This window comes from Triturus cristatus, chromosome 3_2, assembly GCF_964204655.1.
Source record: "Triturus cristatus chromosome 3_2, aTriCri1.1, whole genome shotgun sequence".
Classification (NCBI taxonomy): domain Eukaryota; kingdom Metazoa; phylum Chordata; class Amphibia; order Caudata; family Salamandridae; genus Triturus; species Triturus cristatus.
The window spans coordinates 1134802879-1134825604 of record NC_140584.1 but is presented as its reverse complement, the minus strand read 5'-3'; the positions used below and the strand labels follow the sequence as shown (position 1 = coordinate 1134825604).

The window sequence follows — 22726 nt, the reverse complement described above, 5'->3', positions numbered from 1 at the left end:
GCATCTATACACGTCAGGTCTACAGTTCAATGACATAACGGCATCCCCAAACCCCCTTATAAGCAGGCATGTAATATTCAAACATATAATCCCCCGCCAGCCCAACCACTGTATACACTTGAAGGATAGCACAAAGCACACCGGATAACCAGCGTGCGTCTTCTCTTACATATATTGTAAGAAAACAACTCACATACATACACACACCCGAGAACACGAGAAAAGTACAAACCCACATCGCGCGCTCGCGTGTATGCAACCCCTTCTTGCCAGCACAAACCACTGGGACCCTGGGATGGTCCAGTAGAACAAGGGATTAGCCAGAAAATTAAAATAACCTGCACTTTGAACCAAATCTATATGGTACAAAGCAAGTGAAGCAAATGAGCCCGAATCTCCCAAGAAGAGCTCTCTTGTGCCTTCCATCAAGTCATCTATACATTCATCTTTTCGCTTTTCCACCCACTCACTGATATCCACCACTTCTCCTTTGCATTCTGCCATCCATTAATTCTTTCATCTGTCATTCAGTCTTTTACCAATCCATTCATTCACTGGCCATTCCATCTACACATCTGTTCACACATCCGTCATTTGTTAAAACATCATCTGTCGATGCATCCAGCTGTACATTCATCCATCCATCATTTGACATACCCATTTATAAATAAAGCCTTACATCCATCAATTGATACTTTCGTCCATCTAGCCATCCTCTCAGATTTACATTTACTCTGCCCACTCTCACCCACTCATCTAACCATCCTCTCATCCATTTATCCATCCTTTCACCCACTTATTCAACCATCCTGTCACTCATTCATTATTATATCCACCCACCCATCCATTTTTCACCCACCCACAAATGCATCCTTCTAGCCACCCATTCATCTTTCACCCACTCAGTGTTCATCCTTTCACCCATTCATCCATCCATCCATCTTTTCACCCACTCATCCACCCATCCTCTCACCGACTTATTCATGATTTCATTCACCCACTCATCCATATATCCTTTATAAACCCATTCTTTCAGCGGCTCATCCATCCATCCTTATTCCCCTTTTCTACTACTAGCACATCTTTTTTATTCTTTATAGTGTTAATGTTGCTCGTTTACCTGCCAAGTTGCAGACAGAAGAGGTACATATAGAGCCCCACCCCGTTCTAGCTGCTAAAGTGCGGGGTTCACAATGGCAATGCAATAGATCTATGATCTGTAGCTGGGAAGCTGGGGCGTGGCCTTTGGAGATGCTGCCCACCGGTTCTTCGCGGCTGTCTCTCCCGTCGCCTTGTAACTCTGCCCCTCCTTTCACCAGAGGCTTTCTGTTTCTCAACCGGTCACTTATTTCATCTCAGCCTTTCTGTCTATCCTTGTGGCACTCCCCACCACCACTCCAGGGTGTCTCTGCACTCTCTTGGTCACCCTGCCCCTTCCTTCACTAGAGTATCTGCTTCTTACCAGTCTCCTCCATTCACTTAACCCCTTCAGTCTCTCCTAATGGCCCTCCCCCATGGGCTGTCTCTCCGTTCCGCTCTGTCCCTCCTGTCACCAGAGTCTCTCGGCTTCTTAGTGGACTCCTCCTGCCACTGTCTTCTAGAGGCACTGCCATCCTGTACTACATGGGCTATCTCTTCCCTCGTCATTCTGTCCCTCCTTTCAGCAGAGGCTGTCCTTTTCTCAACCAATCACTCATTTCATCTTAGTCTTTCAGTCTCTCACGGTGAGGATGGGGATGGAAGAAAGACTTGAGGGGACACCAGGGAGGAATAAAGTGATAACATTTGCGAACCTACATCTTTCCAGTGCAGAGAAGCAAGGTGACTGGCCGCCTTCACCAGCTGGCATCTCATCATGCCAGTGCAGAAAAGCAGGGTGACTGGCTGCCTTTAGTTGGCATCTCACCGTGCCAGTGCAGAGAAGCAGGGTGACTGGCTGCCTTCAGAAGCTGGTGCAGGTTGACTGGCTGCCTTTAGTTGGCATCTCACCGTGCCAGTGCAGAGCAGCAGGTGACTGGCTGCTTTCTAGATGCTTTGGACGCACATCAATTTATTAAGAAAAAAAATACTCCAAATTTAGTTTACTCAAACCATCTTGTAAATCAATGGCCATTGATTTCCCATTTAATCCAAAGATCACACCTGAGTGCATGCATTTGGGCATGAGGCCTGTTGCATGGTTCAAGTCACCACCTCCCGCTTGACGGACCAGGTTCTCGCCTTGGCTGGCGCCCCTTGCCTTGCTGCCTTCCATGTCTCCTTCGCACCCACCACATCTGTCGTTAATGCTCTTGCTTAATCGTTATCACAGGGCATGCAGGGTGGAATTATTCTGGTCCTGCCGCTGATACATGAAATGTGACCAGCTGCTAAATGTACTTTCTGATGGTTGTAACCTCACAGCTTGTGTGCTGCAAGGCTAAACACTTAAAAGATCTCAAAGGCGAGACCTATTGGCTATGCCAATGCTTGTTATGGTAATGGAATGGGATTATAGATTTTATGCTGAGTCAGTGACAACATGTAAATTACACTGGTAATGGCTGCATAAACTACTATAAAAAGTATCAGTGTTTCTTGCAAAGGGTTGTTCCATTCATTTCTGGTGTTGTGTGGATCCAGGCTGCATGTGGACCTGTTTGGTAACATTGATTCCTTGTAGTGTGTGTTTATGTAGTCTTACTGGTGCATCGTGTGACCCTCCCTCTGCTTGTCCATTACTAGTCAGCATGGCACTAGGAAGGTTCGAGTATCTGTGGTCGGAGTACCGGGCCTTTTGCTGTTGGATGAGTCTGTGCATATCCACTAATGTAGACTCGTCCTCTTTGTATGTGCTCCTTCACTAGGGGGGCTTGGGGTTTGCCAAATGCCGCCCTATGGCTGATTCTCTTTGGAACAACTGATGAGAGATGGAAATGGACATTAAGATGGGCCTCCTCTGTTTCCTTTTCCAAAATGTTTTTGCTCAGTATGGTTTACACTTGTTTTACAGGAGCCAGTTACCTTCCTTGATGTTGCTGCATATTTCAATGCGGAGGAGTGGAGACTTTTGCACGAATGGCAAAACGAACTTTACAACAATGTGATGAAAGAAATTCACCAAGCGTTGGTGTCGCTGGGTAAGGTTCCAATGGATTTATCAAAATCATTTATTGTGCTTGAAAGGCTCAGCACTGAAACATATCCCAATGATATTGCTTCTGAATCTGCACCTTACCCGTATGCTACAAAGAACTTAAGGAGACAGTGCACTTCTGACAAGTGTCGAGAAAACGTACTTTATGATAAATGTAAATTAAAATGTAAATTTGATACTTGTATAGCGCACTACTCACCCGCAAGGGTCTCAAGGCGCTTGTACGAATACCGCTGTGGAACCCATCCTGGCTTTCCCTGTGAGGCGTCCACTCCTGGGCACCCCCAAGGTGGAGGCCAGGCATCCTTAGCGTTGTGGGGGCCGTTGTGGAGATTAAGCAAGCTATTGCCCAGAGTTGCAGAGTGGGACTCCATGATTGGAATAGGCACCGAGGCGAGAATTATCAGGTCCGTGGAATTTTTGAGCCCAAGACCCGCCGAGGCGGGGAATTGAACCCTGGTCCCGGGCTAGACCTCTGCATCAGGGTCTGCCGCTCTAATCATTGAGCCACACTTCTCCATGATCATTATTTGTCTAATGGTTGGGTTGATGATTATGGTGGGGATATGGGCTTGCTTGCCCTTGAGCTGCCGACTTCAGAACTGAGGAAGCAGGTTCGAATCCTGATATCTGCTGAACACCCTCCATTTCGGAAAAAATCACTTTATCTCCCTGTGCCTAAAAAAACAAGTGTAACATGTGCTGGTGCTCATATAAAGCGCTCTAATACCCTAGGGCCAGGTTTGTGCTACATAAAACTGCAAAGCAAATGTTGATGATTAGCAATTTTATAATAACACTAAGGGCCTGATGTAGATTTTGGCAGACAGGTTACTCTGTCACAACAGTAGTGGGTATCCCATCCACAGAAATATAAATGCATAGGGTAAAATGAGATTTATGGGACTATGTCTAAAAACCATTGACAAAACCAATTTATTTCTCAGAGGTAAAACCTATTAGCTTTGCCAACGCTTGTTTCTTTTTAAGCTTGAGGGAGTGTGGGGAGGGAATCAACACGGATGGAGTGGGAAGTAGCACGGAGGGCAACTAGAAGAAAAGCACTATGACGCACCCATTGGTTTCCACGTTTTAGCACTATTTTTGTTATGGCTGGGTAGGGGTATTTATGGCAACAGAGATGGGTTGGAGGAAAAACCAATACAGACAACGGAAGGAAGGGGTGAGTTGGGGCAAGCAACACTGGCAACAACAGAAGGCGAGAGGGTAGGGACAAGCAACACAGATAACAGTGGAAGGAGGAATGGCAGTTGGGGCAAGCATCATGGACAACAACAGAAGGAGGGAGGACGGATGGGTTTAAAGAGACGGACAGCGGATGTTAGAGAAGTAAACGAGAAAGCCAGCTGATAAAGGTACACTTTGGTAGAGTGCTTGAACAAAAGGAAACAGTAGCACCTACAAAAATGAACAGTGGAAGGATTGAAAAAATGCTCCCATGCTGCAAGGGAGGGACAAACACTGGAAGGGGAAGGAAGCCTACGGCACTAATGAGAAGCCAGCAAATGAGAATACCATTAGTTGGCTTCAATGTCAAGCAATGGGTGGTCTCCAACCCACTGGTAGAAAACAAAAGGTCTTGATGAGACAGCGCATGCATTGTCAAGTTGATACCTAAAAATTCATAATACTTGAAGTTAACTATACAAAGATTATCTTTTCATCAAGAGAGGATTGTTGACTTGAGACCTTTGAATCCCACTTTCATGACTATAATTTTGGCGGTTGGATTTCACATGGGTGCCGTGGCTCTGGCTGACATTTGTCGGCAAAACAGAAATCAATCCCATGGCTTATCCCATTGTGGCCTTCATTATAAACCTCATTGTTTGTTTGGTATGTTTAATTGTAACACAAGATTCTGTAGTGTAATTATTCCACGTTACTTATTTACTAACAGGTCCAGTTATTGCTACCTCAGTATTTTCATTAAGAGCAAAAGAAAAGGAAGATGTGTATCCAGCGGACAGCCACGACTCTGAGAGAAAACACAGAACTAACCCCCCTTCAAGTAAGTGTGTTTGACAGTGATGCAAAAGATTTCACTTAGAATTGAAAAGGCATGTTTGGCCACAGCAATAAACATATGCTTGTTTCATGCAGAGAATCATCTTACATATACACCACCTTGAAATGAAACCTGACCAGTATATCCTACTTTCTCCTCCCCTCCTTTAGTCTTTTTTTTTTTTTTTTTTTTTTTGAAAAAGTTTTTATTGAACAATAATACGGTTACAAGTATGGGCCTACAACCACCCGGGCCGGCCGCTAGGTACATAAGGAAATATACACATATCAAGGCTACAATCCGTTCCCAGGGCACTGCCCCGCAGTGGCTCAAGATAGTTCTCGAAGAACAGCAAGCGTCAGTCCAACAATAACAGAAACAAAAGTAAAAACAATAAAAACAAAAGGCGAGTTATGAGGGATACCAGTGCGGATCAGGCTCCCCCCGGGAAACTCCAGTCAGAACATTTGAGCAATCCGCTAAAGAGAGGAGTACCGGGAGGCCGGGGACGGAGGGGGGGGGGGGGAAGGGGGTCAAGGGAGATGAACGTCCATATGTAGTTGTTACAGAAAGCGCCAGGAGCCATCAAGGGTCAGGGGGACATGGCGATATCAGTGTCTACCAGGGGGGGCGTACAGATGCCTCCGCGATACGCATTCCATTGACCCCAAATTCTACCCCACGCCCCCGGCTTGCCACGGGCCACATACACTGTCTTCTCCCGAAACATACACCAGTCCATATTCTCCTTCCATACTGACACGGTGGGCGGCCGTTGAGCGCCCCAAAGTTGCGCTATATCCCTCTTGGCAATCATGTTCCCTAGGGCCGCCCACCGAGTCTGAGCCGCGCTGTAGTCATTGGGCTCCCACACATTCAGGACACAGCGACGCACCTCCGGCAGCAGCACAACCCCGGTGACCCGTCCCATAACCGTGTGGACCCGGCGCCAGTAGTCCGCAACCTCGCGGCACTCCCAAAGGATATGAAGAAAGGTGGCGCTGAGCCCACAGCCTCGCTTACAGAGCCCGTCGTCGGAAAATCCCATCGAGACCAAGCGCGGACCCGTCACATACACCCGGTGGAGAATCTTGAGCTGTACCAACCGGAGACGAGCCGGAATGGCAACCTCCTTGGGGGACGACAGTGCAGACTGCCAATCTTCGTCGTCCAATTCGACCCCATCCCCAGTCCAAGCCTCCCGAAGGCGCACCAGGAGATCCGCCCGGTGATTAATCAGTTTTTTATAAATTAAAGAAATAGTACTATCAGGGACATGTCCGTCAAGTATGCGGTCCTCGAGGGGCGAGGAAACAGGGATCTTGGTCCCCTCCCCGAAGACCGAGAGCAGGGCGTGTCGAACCTGGGCGTAGCGGAAGAACTCCCTGTCGGTCAGCTCGTATTCGGCCTGGAGCACCGCGAAAGTCTTGACCGCGCCCTTGTGCCACAGGTCTCCCACTTTGCTGATACCAATCGTGTCCCACTGGTCAAACCCCTTGGTGGTCCACAAGCTGCCCAGGCGGTCGGAAGCAAACAAGGGAGTAGCACATGTCATTCGCTCACTCCAGCCCATGGCCGCAGTGGCAGCCCTCCAGGTCCGCACAGCAATCTTAGTAGGACCCGTAAGGGTCCGGCCAGCCAGGCGGGAATAAAGTGCCCTGTTGTAGTCCCTCCTTTAGTCTTAATATTGAACTTCAGCCCATTTTAAAGATTACCCTGATGCAAAAAAGATTGCCAGTAAGTTGGTAGTTTACAGTCAGAGGACACCCTGGGTCTACACAGAAATATCAGGTATTAGTGCCCCTGCGTTGACTGGAGAGTGTCAACACTTTAGTTTTACTTGAACTTAGCACAGACTACCATATCCTTTTTTGATTTCTGACAGTTGAGTTCACTGCGGCTGCCAATGAGCCAGTGCCACTGTATAACCAAGAAAGATTTGCTTGTCTTTTGCAAACATGAAATAAAATATATGAATGAATGTGTTGATGGCACAACCGCGTGTAATTACCCATCTGAAGTGTGGCTTGTGAAGAAACGAGGTGAATTTTGATTCGTTAAGTTACGTGGTATTTGGAAAGAAATGCAGCAGGATTTTGCTGTGTACCAGTTTGTTTCAAACAAGCACTAGGATGGAGCTCTTTTTTGCATAAACAAAACATTTGATAAGTTCTAATGTCCAACACTTATGCCTACTATATCTGCAAGCAGTGGGTCTCGTCAAACAACCTGGGACTACAAAGCACAAGTGAGAGTTCTGTTTTCTTCTTTTGTTTAACAGATGATACCTTTGCCAATTCTGATGTGTTATATAGGATGAAAAGGAATGAAAGAGCACCTCTAAAGGAGACTCCAGACCGAGGGAGAAGGAAAAACAGTGACTGCATCATTACAGGTTAGCAAATATTTGTAGAACGTTCATACCAGTAAATATTGAGATCTCATATGGTTATCCTCTGATAATAGTTTAATTCCTGTTTCGGAAAGCCTCAATTTTTCATCCATGCAGAAAAGATGTCTCATTTCTTTCAGGTTTTCATGAACAATATAGACAAAATATCAAGGCACAGTGTCTGACTAAAGAGGATCTAGTCCTAGATTTTATCTTATGTTTCTAGGTTGGTAAGATTGTAGTCCAGCTCCAACATCTTAATGCTCATTTCAGGCATATGTATTTTTTCTGTGCACGTTTCGTAACCACCCCTGAGTACTGTCAGGCTTCAATTCAATTCTTTATTAAGATTTGGCTCTCTAATGAGGTCCACTTTAAAAATGAGACAAAGTAAAAGGATCACAGATCAAAACAAGATAGACCAGTTAGAAAGTACATATTCAAGTCCTTTACAGGGAAAAGTAGATTGAATTGAGTACAAAGACGAATTGTTATTATATAAAATTTCAATAATATAGTACTTCATAAAATTTCAGTTTTGTGCAAAAAAAAAGAAAAAATCCCAGCCATAAAGCAACAGAGGTTATATACAGAGTCAAAGGAGCAAGAGAGCAAGTACATTTATGGCGGAGACTTCATTATGCCATAGCATCAACACCTGAGTGCAAAATTCTGTAAAAGGTAAAGGAACATTAGATGAAACCAAGTCATAGAGGAATTGATGGCAGATAAAACAATAGAGTTGATTTTAGAGTACAATAATAATTCCTTTTCCGCAACAAATACATAGAATTAATTGTTTACACAATTTGTTAATACAGAGTTACATAAAATAAAGTGAGTGGCATAAAAAATCTATTATTAGAATCCACAAGTAGGCATAAGGATTATATGACTGGTTAGGACAGAACTCAGGGACCCTAGCTAAAGCAAAAGCTTGAGTAATAATTGAGTATGAAATAAAATTCCTACTGCCTGCAGTGGGTTCCTCCTTACAGGGTATAGTTAATGTAGATAATATATATTACTAATATAAGACCCTGGACTTTATTTTCTTTATAATAATGGTGTATTAAAAAGACTAAAACAGATTTAGAAACGCCTTAACAAATTTAATTATCTTTGTACAAACTAGTTCATTCTTTGGAAAAAAAGAGAAACTCACAAGCTGTTGCTACAGTTTTATGTTATTCTGCATAAACATTGGTCGTACCAGCCGCAGGTGATATGGTAGTAGGGCTGGGCAAACAAACAGAATATGGTGAAGATTCTGGGTACCCAAATTACACATATTACAATATCTCCCAGTATTGGTAGTCGTGGACCAATTTGCCGTTAAGTCGTTTAAGGATAATAAAGTCATACAAAATAAAATAAGCAGATGGTGAACCCCATGTTCTAAATTCCAAGGCAAGTACTTCTGCGCTACTCTCGGGTTACAAGATATAACTATTTTCTTAAATCTTTCCTTCAATTGACAATACTTGAGATCTCTCTAGAAACTGGTGATGCAGCTTGTGCTTTTTTTGGAAGGCTTTAAGTTTCAAGGGCGAGAGAGAGCACACGAGCTCCTCTTGTGCGTCAAACTGATTTAGCACCGAAGTAAAGTCATGCCTTTGCACCAAAGATCTCCTGACACAGGAGACCCTTTATTATATTCGGATCACTATTCTTTAGCAGATATCCCCACTGAATCACTATGTCTTGAACAAATGAGCTTATCAAACCAAATTCCAGGTGAATAGCCGTAGTCAGGACCAGAGTATTAAAGTCATTTAATTCACGTAAAATCTGGCCCTTTATTTTATCAAGAAAGCTCTATTCTTCTATTTTAATGAATTCGATAGCATATAAAAGTGTTGGTGGAACCTTCACTTTAAAAACAGCTTTCATGTGCAGAAAGTGCCTTCGACCCATTTCATTATAAAATCTACGTAGACCATTAGCATGTAACACAGCTTTACTAGAGCTGTGGTCAATGTGGGATCTGTTCTTGGTATTACTTGCTATAATTCTCCCTAAATAAAGATAAGACTCTGCAGTAGATAGAGGTGGGGGAGGGGGCATGGGGAGAGATAATTGCATAGACATCGGTTAATGCTGCCATGGTTAGTTTTGTTTTGATTGTTTTGACCATAACATCTGTTCACTTGTTTATGTTGAAGGATCGGAAAGGACTCTGTAAAACGCACTAACGAGACCATGCAACTACTGTACTGTAACTTTTACTCTCCATGAAATTGACTGATTGCTGGGGTTAACCTCGACTCTGAACTAGCGAAAGCGCAGATATGTATGTCTTGTTGATGACCCAATTTAAGTAGTGTACTTCTAACATTGATAGACGGAGTAATGGACAGATGGCTCTTGATGTGACACGTTGTCTTTCATGGATATGTAATACCAAAGTAAAATAAAACCAGATTTGAACAAAAAAAAAAATAATAATAACTCTGCAGTCTCAAGTTTCTCTGAGCCAATCCTCCAAACAAAATTGCGAGCCTTTCCGTTCCTTCTATTTTTCAGAATCAAAACTTTACTTTATGGCTCTTGACGGACTCCTGGGGTGGGGTCATACCAGAGTATTGGAACAGCAGTGGAGTACGGAGTGCTGGATCTGACGCTAAACAGCACGCTTCTGGAAAGTGGGAAGTGGATAGTGGCACCAAAGTTGCAGTACAGGTAAGGCCCTAGGGCAGCGGTCCTTTCCATAAGGAGCAAAAGCGACTGACATTATGTCGGTGCAGCTTGCTCCTTCCTAGGGCCCACTCTCCTCAGCACAAGCTACTGCCGGGGACTGGTTATTTGCACTGCCTGAGTTAGATTGGACTCATAGTGAGGCTCATCGTCAAAACATCAAAACCAGCATAATTAACCCAGCATCAAAACTAACCTTGACCCTGTTTACAGGTTAGGCCGCTCCCCAAGCCGCACAGCACCACCTGTGTGTCCGTGCCTCCCAGCCCTGCTGCCGTAAGTTCGCCGCCCCTGGTCTCCTTTTGTTATTGTGTCTCTACACCTGCATTGTTAATCGTCTCCCCTAGTTTGTCTATTCCTTTACTGCCGTACTGTTCCTCACTCACTTAGTTGCTTATTTGCCATTACTGTATTTGTGTCTCTGAGCCTGCTTTTTGTTCAGCTGTTTTGCCCATTTCTGTATTTGCGTTTCTTTGCCGTTTCTTATTCACCCCGTCCTGCCTGTTCTTCCCCTTTTTTGCCTTCTGTACCCCCTCCCGATCGCGTTTCCTGCTGCTGTGTCCCCGCACCCCTGCTCGCCCATTCGCCGCCCTGCTCCCGCCTCCCAGCTGCTCCTCCCTCCCAACTTCCCTCCTATGGTGGTTGCTGCACGGTGAGGAGAGCGACCCGTGACCCTGTTTACATGTTAGGCCGCTCCCCAAGCTGCTCAGCACCACCTGTGTGTCCGTGCCTCCCAGCTCCGCTGCCGTAAGTTTGCCGCCCCTGGTCTCCTTTTGTTATTGTGTCTCTACGCCTGCATTGTTAATCGTCTCCCCTAGCTTGTCTCTTCCTTTACTGCCGTACTGTTCCTCACTCACTTAGTTGCTAATTTGCCATTACTGTATTTGTGTCTCTGAGCCTGCATTTTGTTCAGCTGTTTTTCCCCATTTCTGTATTTGCGTTTCTTTGCCATTTCTTATTCACCCCGTCCTGCCTGTTCTGCCCTTTTTTTGCCTTCTGTACCCCCTCACGAATGCGTTTCCCGCCGCTGCGTCCCCTACGGCCCGCCCCCCTGCTCGCCCATTCACCAGCGCCGTGCCTGGAGCACGCCCAGCACCAGAACCCCTGGCCCCCTCGAACGGCACGGCGCCCGTCTCCTCTATGGTGCCAGCACCCTCCACGCACTCAACACCGTATGATCACACACATGCTTCCTGGCCGCCCCGAAACGAACCCAAGGACCCTTCTCCTGCCGGAACTACAGCTTCACCAGCATCCGAGCCACCAACCCACCCACCGCGAAAGAATGCAACCACCTCAGATGCATTCTTCTCAACACCTGCTCCGCCCGCAAATACGCCGTCGAACTTTTGGACCTACTCGACTCTACCTCCCTAGACGTCGCCTTGCTGACGGAGACCTGGCTGAACCCCTCCTCGGCACCCGACATCGCCATAGCCATCCCGGACGGCTATAAGATCACCCGCAGGGACTGCACCAATGGAGTAGGAGGAGGAATCGCCATCGTCCACAGGAACACTCTCAGAGTCTCGACCAACACCGACGACACCCTCAGCTCCGCCGAACACCTGCACTTCCAGAGCCACACTGATCCCAACACCCCCCCCCCAGGGAAACCCTCGTCTACAGACCCCCCGGACCCTGACCACAGTTAAGCGAATCCATCGCCCACCTCATCAGCACACACGCCCTCGCCTCCACAGACTACATCCTTCTCGGGGACCTGAACTTCCACCTCGAGAACAACAACACCAATTCCACCACCCTCATCGACAAACTCGCCAACCTCGGACTCAGACAACTCATCTCAACACCCACCCACTCTGCAGGCCACACGCTTGACCCCATCTTCTCCGCAAGCTTCCAAGTCTCCTTCAACCACACCACCGAACTCCACTGGACCGACCATCGCTGCATCCACTTCACCTTCCGGAAAACCACCACACACCACCGCACCCAACAGATCCCCCACCGCTGCTGGAGCAAAGTCACCAAAGACCAGCTAACCACCACCCTCGCCCGGAGCCCACCCACCGACCCCCACAGACATCGACACCGCCGCCCGCAACCTCAGACAATGGATCGACGACTGTGCCAACACCCACGCCCCGATCAAGAAACCCTCCAACAGACACACCAGCAAGAAAGCCAGCTAGTTCACTGAGGACCTCCAGGCCTCCAAGCAAATGGCACCATGAACAGACACCGGACAGCTACGCATCCCACAAGAACGCCGCCCGCAGACACCATCACCTCATCAGATCCGCCAAAAGGGCCTCCTTCAAAGACCGTCTAGACAACAACGCACACAACAACAAAGAGCTCTTCAACATCGTGAAGGAACTCTCCAACCCCAGCTCCAACACCAACGACATCCCACCTTTGCAAGACCTGTGCGACTCCATGGCCACCTTCTTCCATCGCAAGATCGCAGACATCCATGACAGCTTTAACGTCACGACCACCCCGACAACCACTGAGACCTCCGTCCCCACGGTCACCATCCGCAACGTTCCCCTGCTCTCCTGGAACAACATAAATGACAACGACACCATCAAAATCATGAACACCATCCACTCCGGATCTCCGTCAGACCCATGCCCTCATCAATGCCAGCACCACCATCGCACCCCATCTCCAGAAAGCCATCAACATCTCCTTCGAGACAGCGACCTTCCCGGAGAGCTGGAAGCACGCCGAGATCAACGCCTTACTCAAAAAACCCAAGACTGACCCCAAGGACCTCAAGAACTTCCGGCCCATCTCCCTGCTCCCGGCGAAGGTCATCGAGAAGACTGTCAACAGACAACTGACCCGCTACCGCGAGGAGAACAGCATCCTGGACCCGTCCCAGTTCCGAAGCAACCACAGCACCGAAACTGCCCTCATCGCCGCCACCGATGACATCAGGGCCCTGCTGGACAACAGAGAAACCGCGGCCCTCATCCTTCTGGACCTGTCAGCTGCCTTCGACACCGTCTGTCACCACTCCCTACGCACACGCCTCCACGACGCTGGGATCCGTGACAAGGCTCTGGACTGGACCACCTCCTTCCTCTCCGGAGAACCCAGAGCGTTCGCTTCCCCCTTTCCGCTCCGAGGCCACCGAGATCATCTGCGGCGTACCCCAGGGCTCATCCCTCAGCCAGACATTGTTCAACATCTACATTGCACCGCTTGCCCAAATCGCCCGACTGCACGACCTCAACGTCATCTCCTACGCCGATGACACACAGCTGATCCTCTCCCTCACCAAGGACCCCCGCACCGCCAAAGCCAACCTCCACGAAGGAATGCAAGCCGTCGCCGAGTGGAGCTAAACTCGGACAAGACGGAAGTCCTCATCCTCGGCTCCACCCCCTCGGCCTGGGACGACTCCTGGTGGCCGACTGCACTGGAAACAGCACCAACACCCACCGACCACGCACGCAACCTGGGGTTGATCCTCGACTCTACCCTCTCCACAACAAAACAGGTCAACGCCGTCTCGTCTGTAAGATCTACAGGTGGATTCCCACCGAAACAAGAAGAACGGTCACCGAGGGCCTCGTCAGCAGCAGGTTGGACTACGGAAACGCCCTCCATGCAGGAGCCTCGGCCAAACTCCTGAAACTACTTCAACGCATTCAAAACTCCTCTGCACGCCTGACACTCGACATCCCTCGCCGCAGCCACATCACACCCCACCTGAGACCTGCACTGGCTCCCCGTCAACAAGAGGATCACCTTCAAGCTCCTCACCCACGCACACAAGGCCCTCCACAACACCGGACCAGCACACCTCAACAGACGACTCACCTTCCACACCCCCAACCGCCGGCTCCACTCTGCCGACCTCGCCACCCGCGTCCGAAGAGCGACCTCAGGCGGCAGATCATTCTCCCACTTCACCGCCAAGACCTGCAACTCCCTCCCCATACTACTGCGGCAGACCCAGGACCTACTAACCTTCGGAAGACTTCTCAAGACCTGGCTATTCGAGCAGTAGCAGCATCCCCCCCCAGCGCCTTGAGACCCTCACGGGTAAGTAGTGCGCTTTACAAATGTTATGATTGATTGATAACCTGAGCACCAAAAAGTTAAACATTTCAGTGCTTTGAGATGACCAGTTGATTTAAACAGCTTTGGGGCCCTTCGATCAGCCACTACTTTCAGCTCCTGCGACCTGTCACTTGTTCCCTTCAGCCAGAAGCTTTCGGTGATACATAATGCACCTCCTCAGTGGAGAGACGGTGGAGAGCTGAAGCTGCCCTGCCAGACTTGTGGCACGGCCTTCTGTACCCTGGGTGAGCCCCGGCTCTATTCCGGTTTTGAGTGCCATAAAACAGGTCAGTGGTTCTTGCACCCACCTTACCAACGACAACTGCCAGTTGCAAGACTTTAAAGTGATCATGGGCTCATGCAAGACAAGTGGCCTAAAAGGTCCAGGATAGGAAAACCTTTAAAAGGTAAACGTTTAAATAAAGGTTTTTTAAATACATTTCCAGCGCTAGCAGCACTTGAACAGGACTTGTTTACTGGGAGGCTCGCATTCATTGCAATCTGATCGGACAAATTACCAAATCCGCCCGGCACCTGAATCCCTGAGGTCCCGGTTAAATGATTTAAGAACGTTTCCCAAGCCCCCTGCCATGACAAAGGGCCCTACTTTGAAGCAGTAACTTGCACTTGATTCTCTCGTGATCAGTAAAAATCTAAAATTCTACGTTAAATCTACACTGACAATTATAGATGCTCATTTTTGTCCTGAAGATGAACTCAACTAACTGAGTTCGAAACGTCGTCGACCGCTCACAACATGAACCCCTCATATTAAGTCTAAAAGAAAGTGGTTCAATTCCTGTTGTCAATGCGATGTTTTCTTTTAAAGTTCACTTTCACCTTTTTTGTCACGCTTACTGTCACTGAATATGTGAGCATCTGAATTTATTTCATTGTATAATAAATATCTGTTATACCTTGACCTTCTTGTCCCTGTTCTATATTAACTATCACTCTCTCTTTTCAAAATGTATTTAAAAAACCTTTATTTAAACGTTTACCTTTTAAAGGTTTTCCTATCCTGGACCTTTTAGGCCATTTAGAACCATTGTGTCTCTCTTCACATTGTACCACCCCAGGTTCGTATATTGGGGTTCCCTTGTTTCCTATCAAACACTCCAGCAAGACAAGGGCATTCTCTTAGCCCAGTAGTCTTAGGCCAGTGAAAGAGGTCAGTAGGTCGGTGGACCTTGACTGCCAAAAACCTCTGCTCCGGGAGACTGGTCTTTATATGACCTATAAAAAAACTGAAGTCAACCTTCTAAGAAATAAGTAGATGCAGTCAAACACCCTGAAAGGTTTTAACGCCCTTTCCACCTTTTTTTCCAAAAGAGAGACTGGACTCAATAACGTGGCTGCAGTGGCGAATACGCCCGAATTACACCCCCCCCCTTCCCCCTCCCCCTCCCCCGGGGAAAGTTGTGGTGGAAGCTAAAGTGGAAAAGTCGATCGAGACAAATCAAATTTCCTCACTACCTGAAGATAGAACAACCAGGTCTGGGGCAGAAAGGGGTATTGCGACCAGTGAGGAGGGTACTCTCCCTGAAGATTTTACCCTCCCTGATATTAACATGGACTTTGTCGCAAATGGTCCCCAGGCATTAAATCTACCTACTAATATTTCCCCACTCCTTAATTCAGGGGTTGTAGCACGGGACACTCCACCTGGCCCCACTTTTAAGATGCAGCTCTTTAGTAGCACCTCTAGTGGAATATCTCTAAAAGATTCTATGGTGTCAGTAACCCCTGATCTGTCTTTGAATCTGCATTTGGCAAGTAGTCAACCAGGGAATAAAGTTCTTCTCTCTGAACCATTGCACTGTGTGGAAAGAGTCTTGTCCTCTATATTAGCTATAATGGAGAGTTCAGTAGCTAACTCCAATTACATCCTAGATTCTCATTTGTCCTTGACCACTTCTATCATCTCTTCTTTCCCCTCAAAAAAGTCTGCCTCTCCCAAAGAAGAGCGCCGGCCACTGTCTAATCACTGCAACACTAATTCTCTCCAAGTATATGCTGCCTAAATCATGGCTGCAGGGACTTTGGTAGCCAGACAGGTCCCCTTTCAGTAGTATGAAAAGTAAGGCAAAAAGAACAATTGATGGACAGAATGCAGAACAATGTCTTACATTCACCCCAGTACAGAGATCTGGGCCTAAATCCATCGTTTTTTTGCTCCCCATGCCATTCCAGTTTGAACGCAGCCACATGCAAATCAGTCTTGACCTGTGCCTAATGGGAACAGTCCAGCCCGAACTGCCAGGCCAGGCCAGGTCCTCCCTGCACTGGAAACAAGCATCCTAGGACCGGTTTCGGGATTTCACCCTTCATCAGCCAGGATAGCGTGACTTCAGTGGCATGGAGAGCACGGGACCCACGTCTGGGCATACCCGTCCCACTCGGGGTGACATGCAAAAAGAACAGGGTATGCCCAGACGTGGGTCCCTTGCTCACTTTGCCACTGGATTCAAGCTAGCCTGGCTGATGAGGGGTGTTACCCCGATGCCGGTACCAGGATGCTTGTTTCCGGTCCAGGGAAGACCTGGCTTGGCAGTTCGGTCTGGACTGTTCCCATGAGGCACAGGGTCAAGACTGATTTATTTGCATATGGCTGGGTCTGAACTTGGGTGGCGAAGTGAGCTAAAGAACGATGATGGATTCAACCCAGATCTGTGACTGGGGGTGAGAGTCTGAAAAGTAAGGACCTAATTGAAATAAAACGGCCCTTCTCGCTACAGCAGTTTTTTTTAACTTGAGGTCTCTTCACCTCCACCAGCGACTAATACAGGTCTAGATGTATCAAAAATGAATATGAAACAGAATGTATTTGCCATTTTCCAAAGAAGTAAGGATGTAAAACTCGATCAATTGGCAGCATTGGATAGGAAAATTAAAAGAAGAAAATAAATTTGCGCCAAAAACCCAGAAAAAGAAAAAAAGGGAAAAGCTGCGCAGAATAAATAAAAAGAAGAGTAAAGAGGCTGCGTTTCAATTCAAATGTATCCTTGACCCCTCCCCCGGCATCACCAAACAGGGAAGAAGGCCAATCCATAGCCACCATAAGAGGCTCTTTACCTTCACCAAAGGACATACAAGACTTCGCCTTGTCATCACAAGAACTTAATCCTCCAGCCCGTCGATTGTGACAGTACACAATTTAAATCCCAATGCTGCATTGTTTTCCTCTCCAATGGGGGACAACGCTATCTATAATCCTATTGGTGATTTACCGACTGGGGACAGTCTGGCCAGCCATCCTATGTCAGTTCCCCTCTCCCTATAATTTTCTATTATCTTTGATCATGAGCGATTCATGAATAGATCATTCCTTTTAGGATGTTTCTCAGACATCCCCAAATTACAAATGCTGCAGAGTAGTGATGTTGTTCTGGTCCAATTATTAACACATGGTAAGTACGAGGGGCAAGAGTGACCTTCTCTTCAAAGGTGATCTCTAACCTCATAATCATGAATAGTGACAAATTGCGAAGTCGTGGAATTGATGTTCTCGTACAAAGTAGACATTTTTAAAGAAAGTAACACATCATTTCAATAGTTTTAGTGTCCAGTTTAGTGGCAATTTTAAACTCCCTCTGTTAGTTGCCTTACACCTGGAGAGAGAAAGATCAATGCGGGTCTTTATTGTAAAAAGTGCTAGGAGAGTTTCTTTGCTTACTGAAAGAGGGAATAATGCAATACTGACCTCAGAGGAGTAAGATTTAAAATGGAACTGGATAGCTGGGGCTATCAATACAAATGGCTTTAGAGGGCTAAGGAATGGGAAGTATACTTAGGAATGAACTCAAACTACTCTTGGAACACAGATGGCCTACTCAGATAAAAACAAATTGCTATTTTTGAAAGAACAGAGAGGGGATATAATATGTATACAAGAATCTTGAACTATAAATATCTGGTCCACTGAGGATTACATTGTGTTAGGCCGTCCTGCGCTCCCGGTGTATAGAGGACACGCTAAAGGAGGCATTGCCACACTGCTCAGGACTAATACTAGGTGGGAATATAAAGAGATTTCACATGTATCTAACTTAATCCAGGCGGCCAAGATAGTCTTTTGGGAAGAACACAAACGCATTTTGTATCATCTTAATTACTGGGTGCCGGAGGAGAAAATCCTCCCTTTAGAGTACTGTCAGGCAAGTTTAATGGAGAATGACCCCTATGGGACAAGAGTCAGATAAGGTGGAGCTCACGGTTAGTATTTGCCCTTAGTCGGTTTTAGCGCAGTACATTGATATTAAAAGATGAGGTTTCAGCCCTTGTCAAAATCCCAGAAAGTTGCTTTTTGAGCCTAAGGTAAACAGGTAGGACGTTTCAGGGGCACATGCCTTGTTTTTGGAGTGAGTTCTTGAAATCCCCTTTATACTATACCAGTTGATTGGGCTGGCAAGTTGTTGGTGGCACATCTAAGACTCCTGGTTGCCTGGTGAGGTAGCTGGGATTCTGACGCTACTGAGTTTTGTGAACTATGGAAAGTGTCTTGCACTATATTCTTTCCACAAAGGAGTTATGTTATGTTATGTTATCCGTTCTTCTATAGCGCACAGCTGCCCCAGCAAAGGGGCGTCCCGGCGCTCTGACAGGCAGAATGAAAAATACATAGAACAGAGAGGCAAACCGAGAGAGGGAGAGGCGGGGCAAGGGAATGATATCCTATGTAGTAAAATTACATCCAGGGGGAAAAAGATACGTTTTAATAGCCCTCCTGAACATAAGCAGATCATCTAGGGCACGAATATGAGCAGGTAATGAGTTCCAAAGCCTAGCCGCCAAAAAGCGGAAGGAACGCCCTCCCGCTCTGCAGCGTTTGAACCGTGGAACTACTGCTAGATTTTGGCCCAATAACCTCAGACAGCGAGAGGGAACATAAGGGGTAAGAAGATGCTCCAGGATCGGGGGGGGGGGGAGGACAGCTTAAGGATCTTGAAGGAGAGACATAATGTCTTAAACTCAATCCTTTGAGCCATGGGCAGCCAGTGAAGTTTCCGGATAGTTTCCTTCGCAGAGCAGAACCTAGGTAGACCCACCAGGGCTCTGGCCGCCGCATTCTGTGCTCGCTGCATCCGGATAACTTCCGCCTGATTGCCCCCACCAAGAGCGAACTCGCGTAATCAAGCCGTGAGAGTATGGTGGCCTGAATTATCAACTGTCTAGTGGGGGTGTCAAAAAATGTCAGGGTTGGCCTAAGCCCCCGCAGAACCCCAAAGCAAGCAGCAGCCACTTTTTTTGTGTGTCCGCAGAAACTAAGGGCAGAATCTAACCAGACCCCCAGGATTTTAACCTCGGGGACTGGAATAGGGGCTGGGCCCAACTCTGGGGGCCACCACTGAGCACCCCAGAGGTTGCACTGTTTACCAATAATGAGGACTTCCGTGTTTTTAGCATTGAGTTGTAATCAGTTGGCCGTCATCCAGCCAGCCTCTGCTGTTAAGCCCTCCCTGAACGTAGGGGCCTCAGAGTCGGAGTCCCCATTAAGTGCAACCGCCAACTGCGTGTCGTCAGCATAGGAAACCATAGTCAGGCCCCACTGTTTGGCGACCGCAGCCAGCGGCTGCACATACAGGTTAAACAGCGTGGGGCTGAGTGCCGACCCCTGAGGATCTCCCTGCTCGATGAAATAGGGTTTGGATTCAAAAGGAGGTGTGGCGACCCGAAATGAGCGACCTGCTAGAAAAGACCGAAACCAGTCAAGTGCCAAGCCAGAGATATCCGCCTCACCCAAACGCTGCAGAAGTATTACATGTGAGACCGTGTGAAACGCGGCACTGAGGTCAAGTAACACCAGTGCCGCAGTTTGACCGGAATCAAGCACGGTGCGCAGATGTTCCGTCATCGCAAGGAGAGCAGTCTCCGTGCTGTGACCTGCTCGAAAACCGTTCTGGGAGGAATCCAAGATATTAGCAGTCTGAAGATGTTGAGTCAGGATTCCATTAACATAAGCCTCTGCAACCTTGGCAGCCCAAGGGAGAAGAGAGATTGGGCGATAATTCTCCAGTTTAAGGGGGTCCAAGGCGGGTTTCTTCAAAATAGGGGTGACATAGGTTTGTTTCCACTTAGTTGGTACTGTCCCTGAACACAATGAAAGATTGAGTTGGCGCACAGGGTGAAAACATAGAGCAGCCGAATCTCTGAACTGCGCGGGTCTGCAGGGTACCCGGATTTAACTTTAGCTGCCAACCTATTGAACTCTACCTCTGAGATTCCCGGAAGTGTGGATAGAACCACATTAGAGGTAGAAGTAGGCCTCTGGCCTTCACACTGAGGGGTGATATTAGGAAAGGAGCGATAGATGGTATGTACCTTTTCCAAAAAAAAGTTGGCGAGCTCCTCACTGTGGGATGCAGAGCATACCTCAGCTGCTGAAGCTCTTTTAGCCGTCAGATCTTTAAGAACTTTAAAAATCAGCTTTGCAGGATTAGGGCTACGTTTGAACTCCTGTGAGTAATAAGCCGCACGAGCTCTACATATGGCTCTATGGTATATTTTAGTTTTTACGAGGTACAGTGTTTTATTCTCAGCATCATAGGTTTTTCGCCAGTCTCTTTCCGCTTGTTTACATGATTTTTTAAAAAGCAATAAAGCGTTATCATACCATGGGCTGGGTTCAAAAGAGCGATATTTACTCCACATAGCAGGAATCAAAGAATCAAGTGCCCGGGAAACCCAGTCACAATAGAGATCATAGCCAGACTCGACATCATAAAAAGGGTCAAGTGGATATTCGCTGAGTACCCGATGAAAGTCCTCGAGCTTAAGTTTCTTCCAAGGACGTTTAAAGACAGACCTGTCTAAGTTTGTAAAAGGAGGGTTTCTGATCACAAGGTTCAATTCCACTAAAAAATGGTCTGACCAGGCTACCGGAGAGGGAGGCAGAACATTGGCCGCAGGCAGATTTGTAAAAATGGGGTCCATGATGTGACCACCTATATGCGTAGGGAGGGTGACCACCTGACTTAACTGCAGCGCCTCTAAATCTGCAAGAGTACTGCTGATAGCAGGGGTGTGGCAGAGGTCAAAGTGGAGGTTAAGATCACCAAGGACAGTGAAATTAGCCGAACCTATCGCGAGAGAGCTCACTATTTCAGGAAGAGCCTTTCTGAAGGCTATATCATTACCAGGGGGTCTGTAAATCAGAAGCCCAGAAAAGGTAAGGTGATGATTAATCGTGACACAGGAATGCGCACTCTCGCAGCCATCTATAGCTAATTTCTTCCAAGTACAGGGGTAGCATGATTTAACTACCATTGCGATACCCCCACCCCTAGAGTTACGATTGTGAGTGAAAATTGAGTATTGTTGCGGGATTGCCAAATTCAATTCCACCATGGCCTCATCATGAAGCCAAGTTTCAGTCATGAAAAAGATATCAGGGGCCTCTGCTAAGATAAGGTCGTGGATAGCAGAATGATGTTTAATCAATGACCTAACGTTGAGGTTCCACATTTAAAGAATCCGGGGAGTGGAAGACTCGCTGGGCAGGGATGTCATGGGAGGGGGCTCACATAGTGCTCTAATGGGGGTAGGGGAGCTAAGGACAAAATTGCCACAAGGGCACCGGTAGGGACCGCACAGCGGGTCATGAGGGGTGTACTCACAAAATATTGATGACTGCCGAATACTAAGTAGATCCTCTCTCTTGTAGGGGCCGCCAGCGGATTTATAAGGCACGATAACCCTTGCGCCTCCTTAGCGCTGACGGGCGCAGATGTGCAGGACTCTGGCACGACTCCGGCGCAGATACGGCGCATCCGCTGAACGCGTCCGCTGCGTGGAGCCATGCCCGTCCTCTTTTATGCGCAGCTAGAGCGCGACCCAACAGTAGCCCAACCCAATATGGCCGCCGTCTACCACTCGCCCCCGCGAAGCCGGTCTCTCAGTATCGATACTCGGCTGAGAGTGACCCGGCAACGAGGGGGGGGGAGAAGACTCTACAGGATCTTTGGCAAGTGTCACCAGAGTCAAGTATAAAACTCACGCACTAGCACACACAGACGTCACAATGGCACATACAATTTTTAAAATGCACAATGCAGGATAAAGTAAAAGAAAGATCTCCCGGCATTCGCCTCAGGAGAGGGAAAGTAACACACTGCCTGGAGTTCAAAGTACAACCTACATTTTGCTAACCCCCTTCAAAGGAAAGATGTGCAAGTTTCCTGATCCTTTTTCTAGGTTTTCTTACTGAGTTTGCTGACATTCCTTTTGCTAAGACAGTCTTGTGTGAAGTTGTCAATGAAAAGATGGTAGTGTGTTAAACTGCATTCTTTACACAAAGGAATGCAAAGTGCACTATTGGTCGGAGGAGAGAAGGGGACTTCACATGCTTCAGAATTACACCCAGTTAGTGTGTTGCGGTAAGGTGACTGCAGAAGGGGGGCACACATGCATGTCAACTGAAACTTAAGACTGT

At 47.4% G+C, this 22726-nt stretch overlaps 2 protein-coding genes across 3 annotated transcripts in view; one reads left to right on the top strand and one right to left on the bottom strand.

Annotated features, from left to right (window-relative positions):
* Nucleotides 1–22726, bottom strand: part of LOC146859258 (uncharacterized) — a 400212-nt gene that overhangs the window by 170190 nt on the left and 207296 nt on the right. The gene's annotated exons all lie outside the window — the stretch shown is intronic.
* The window catches only part of LOC146859259 (uncharacterized), a 145555-nt gene that overhangs the window by 85349 nt on the left and 37480 nt on the right, over nucleotides 1–22726 (top strand). Inside the window, exons 2-4 of one of the 2 annotated variants that reach the window (XM_085649949.1) lie at nucleotides 2993–3119; nucleotides 5058–5168; nucleotides 7447–7560. In XM_085649949.1, the coding sequence (XP_085506075.1) occupies nucleotides 2993–3119; nucleotides 5058–5168; nucleotides 7447–7560 (352 nt within the window). Of the gene's footprint in view, nucleotides 1–2992; nucleotides 3120–5057; nucleotides 5169–7446; nucleotides 7561–22726 lie in introns of those variants that run through there. The other variant, XM_085649950.1, reaches the window with a different exon arrangement.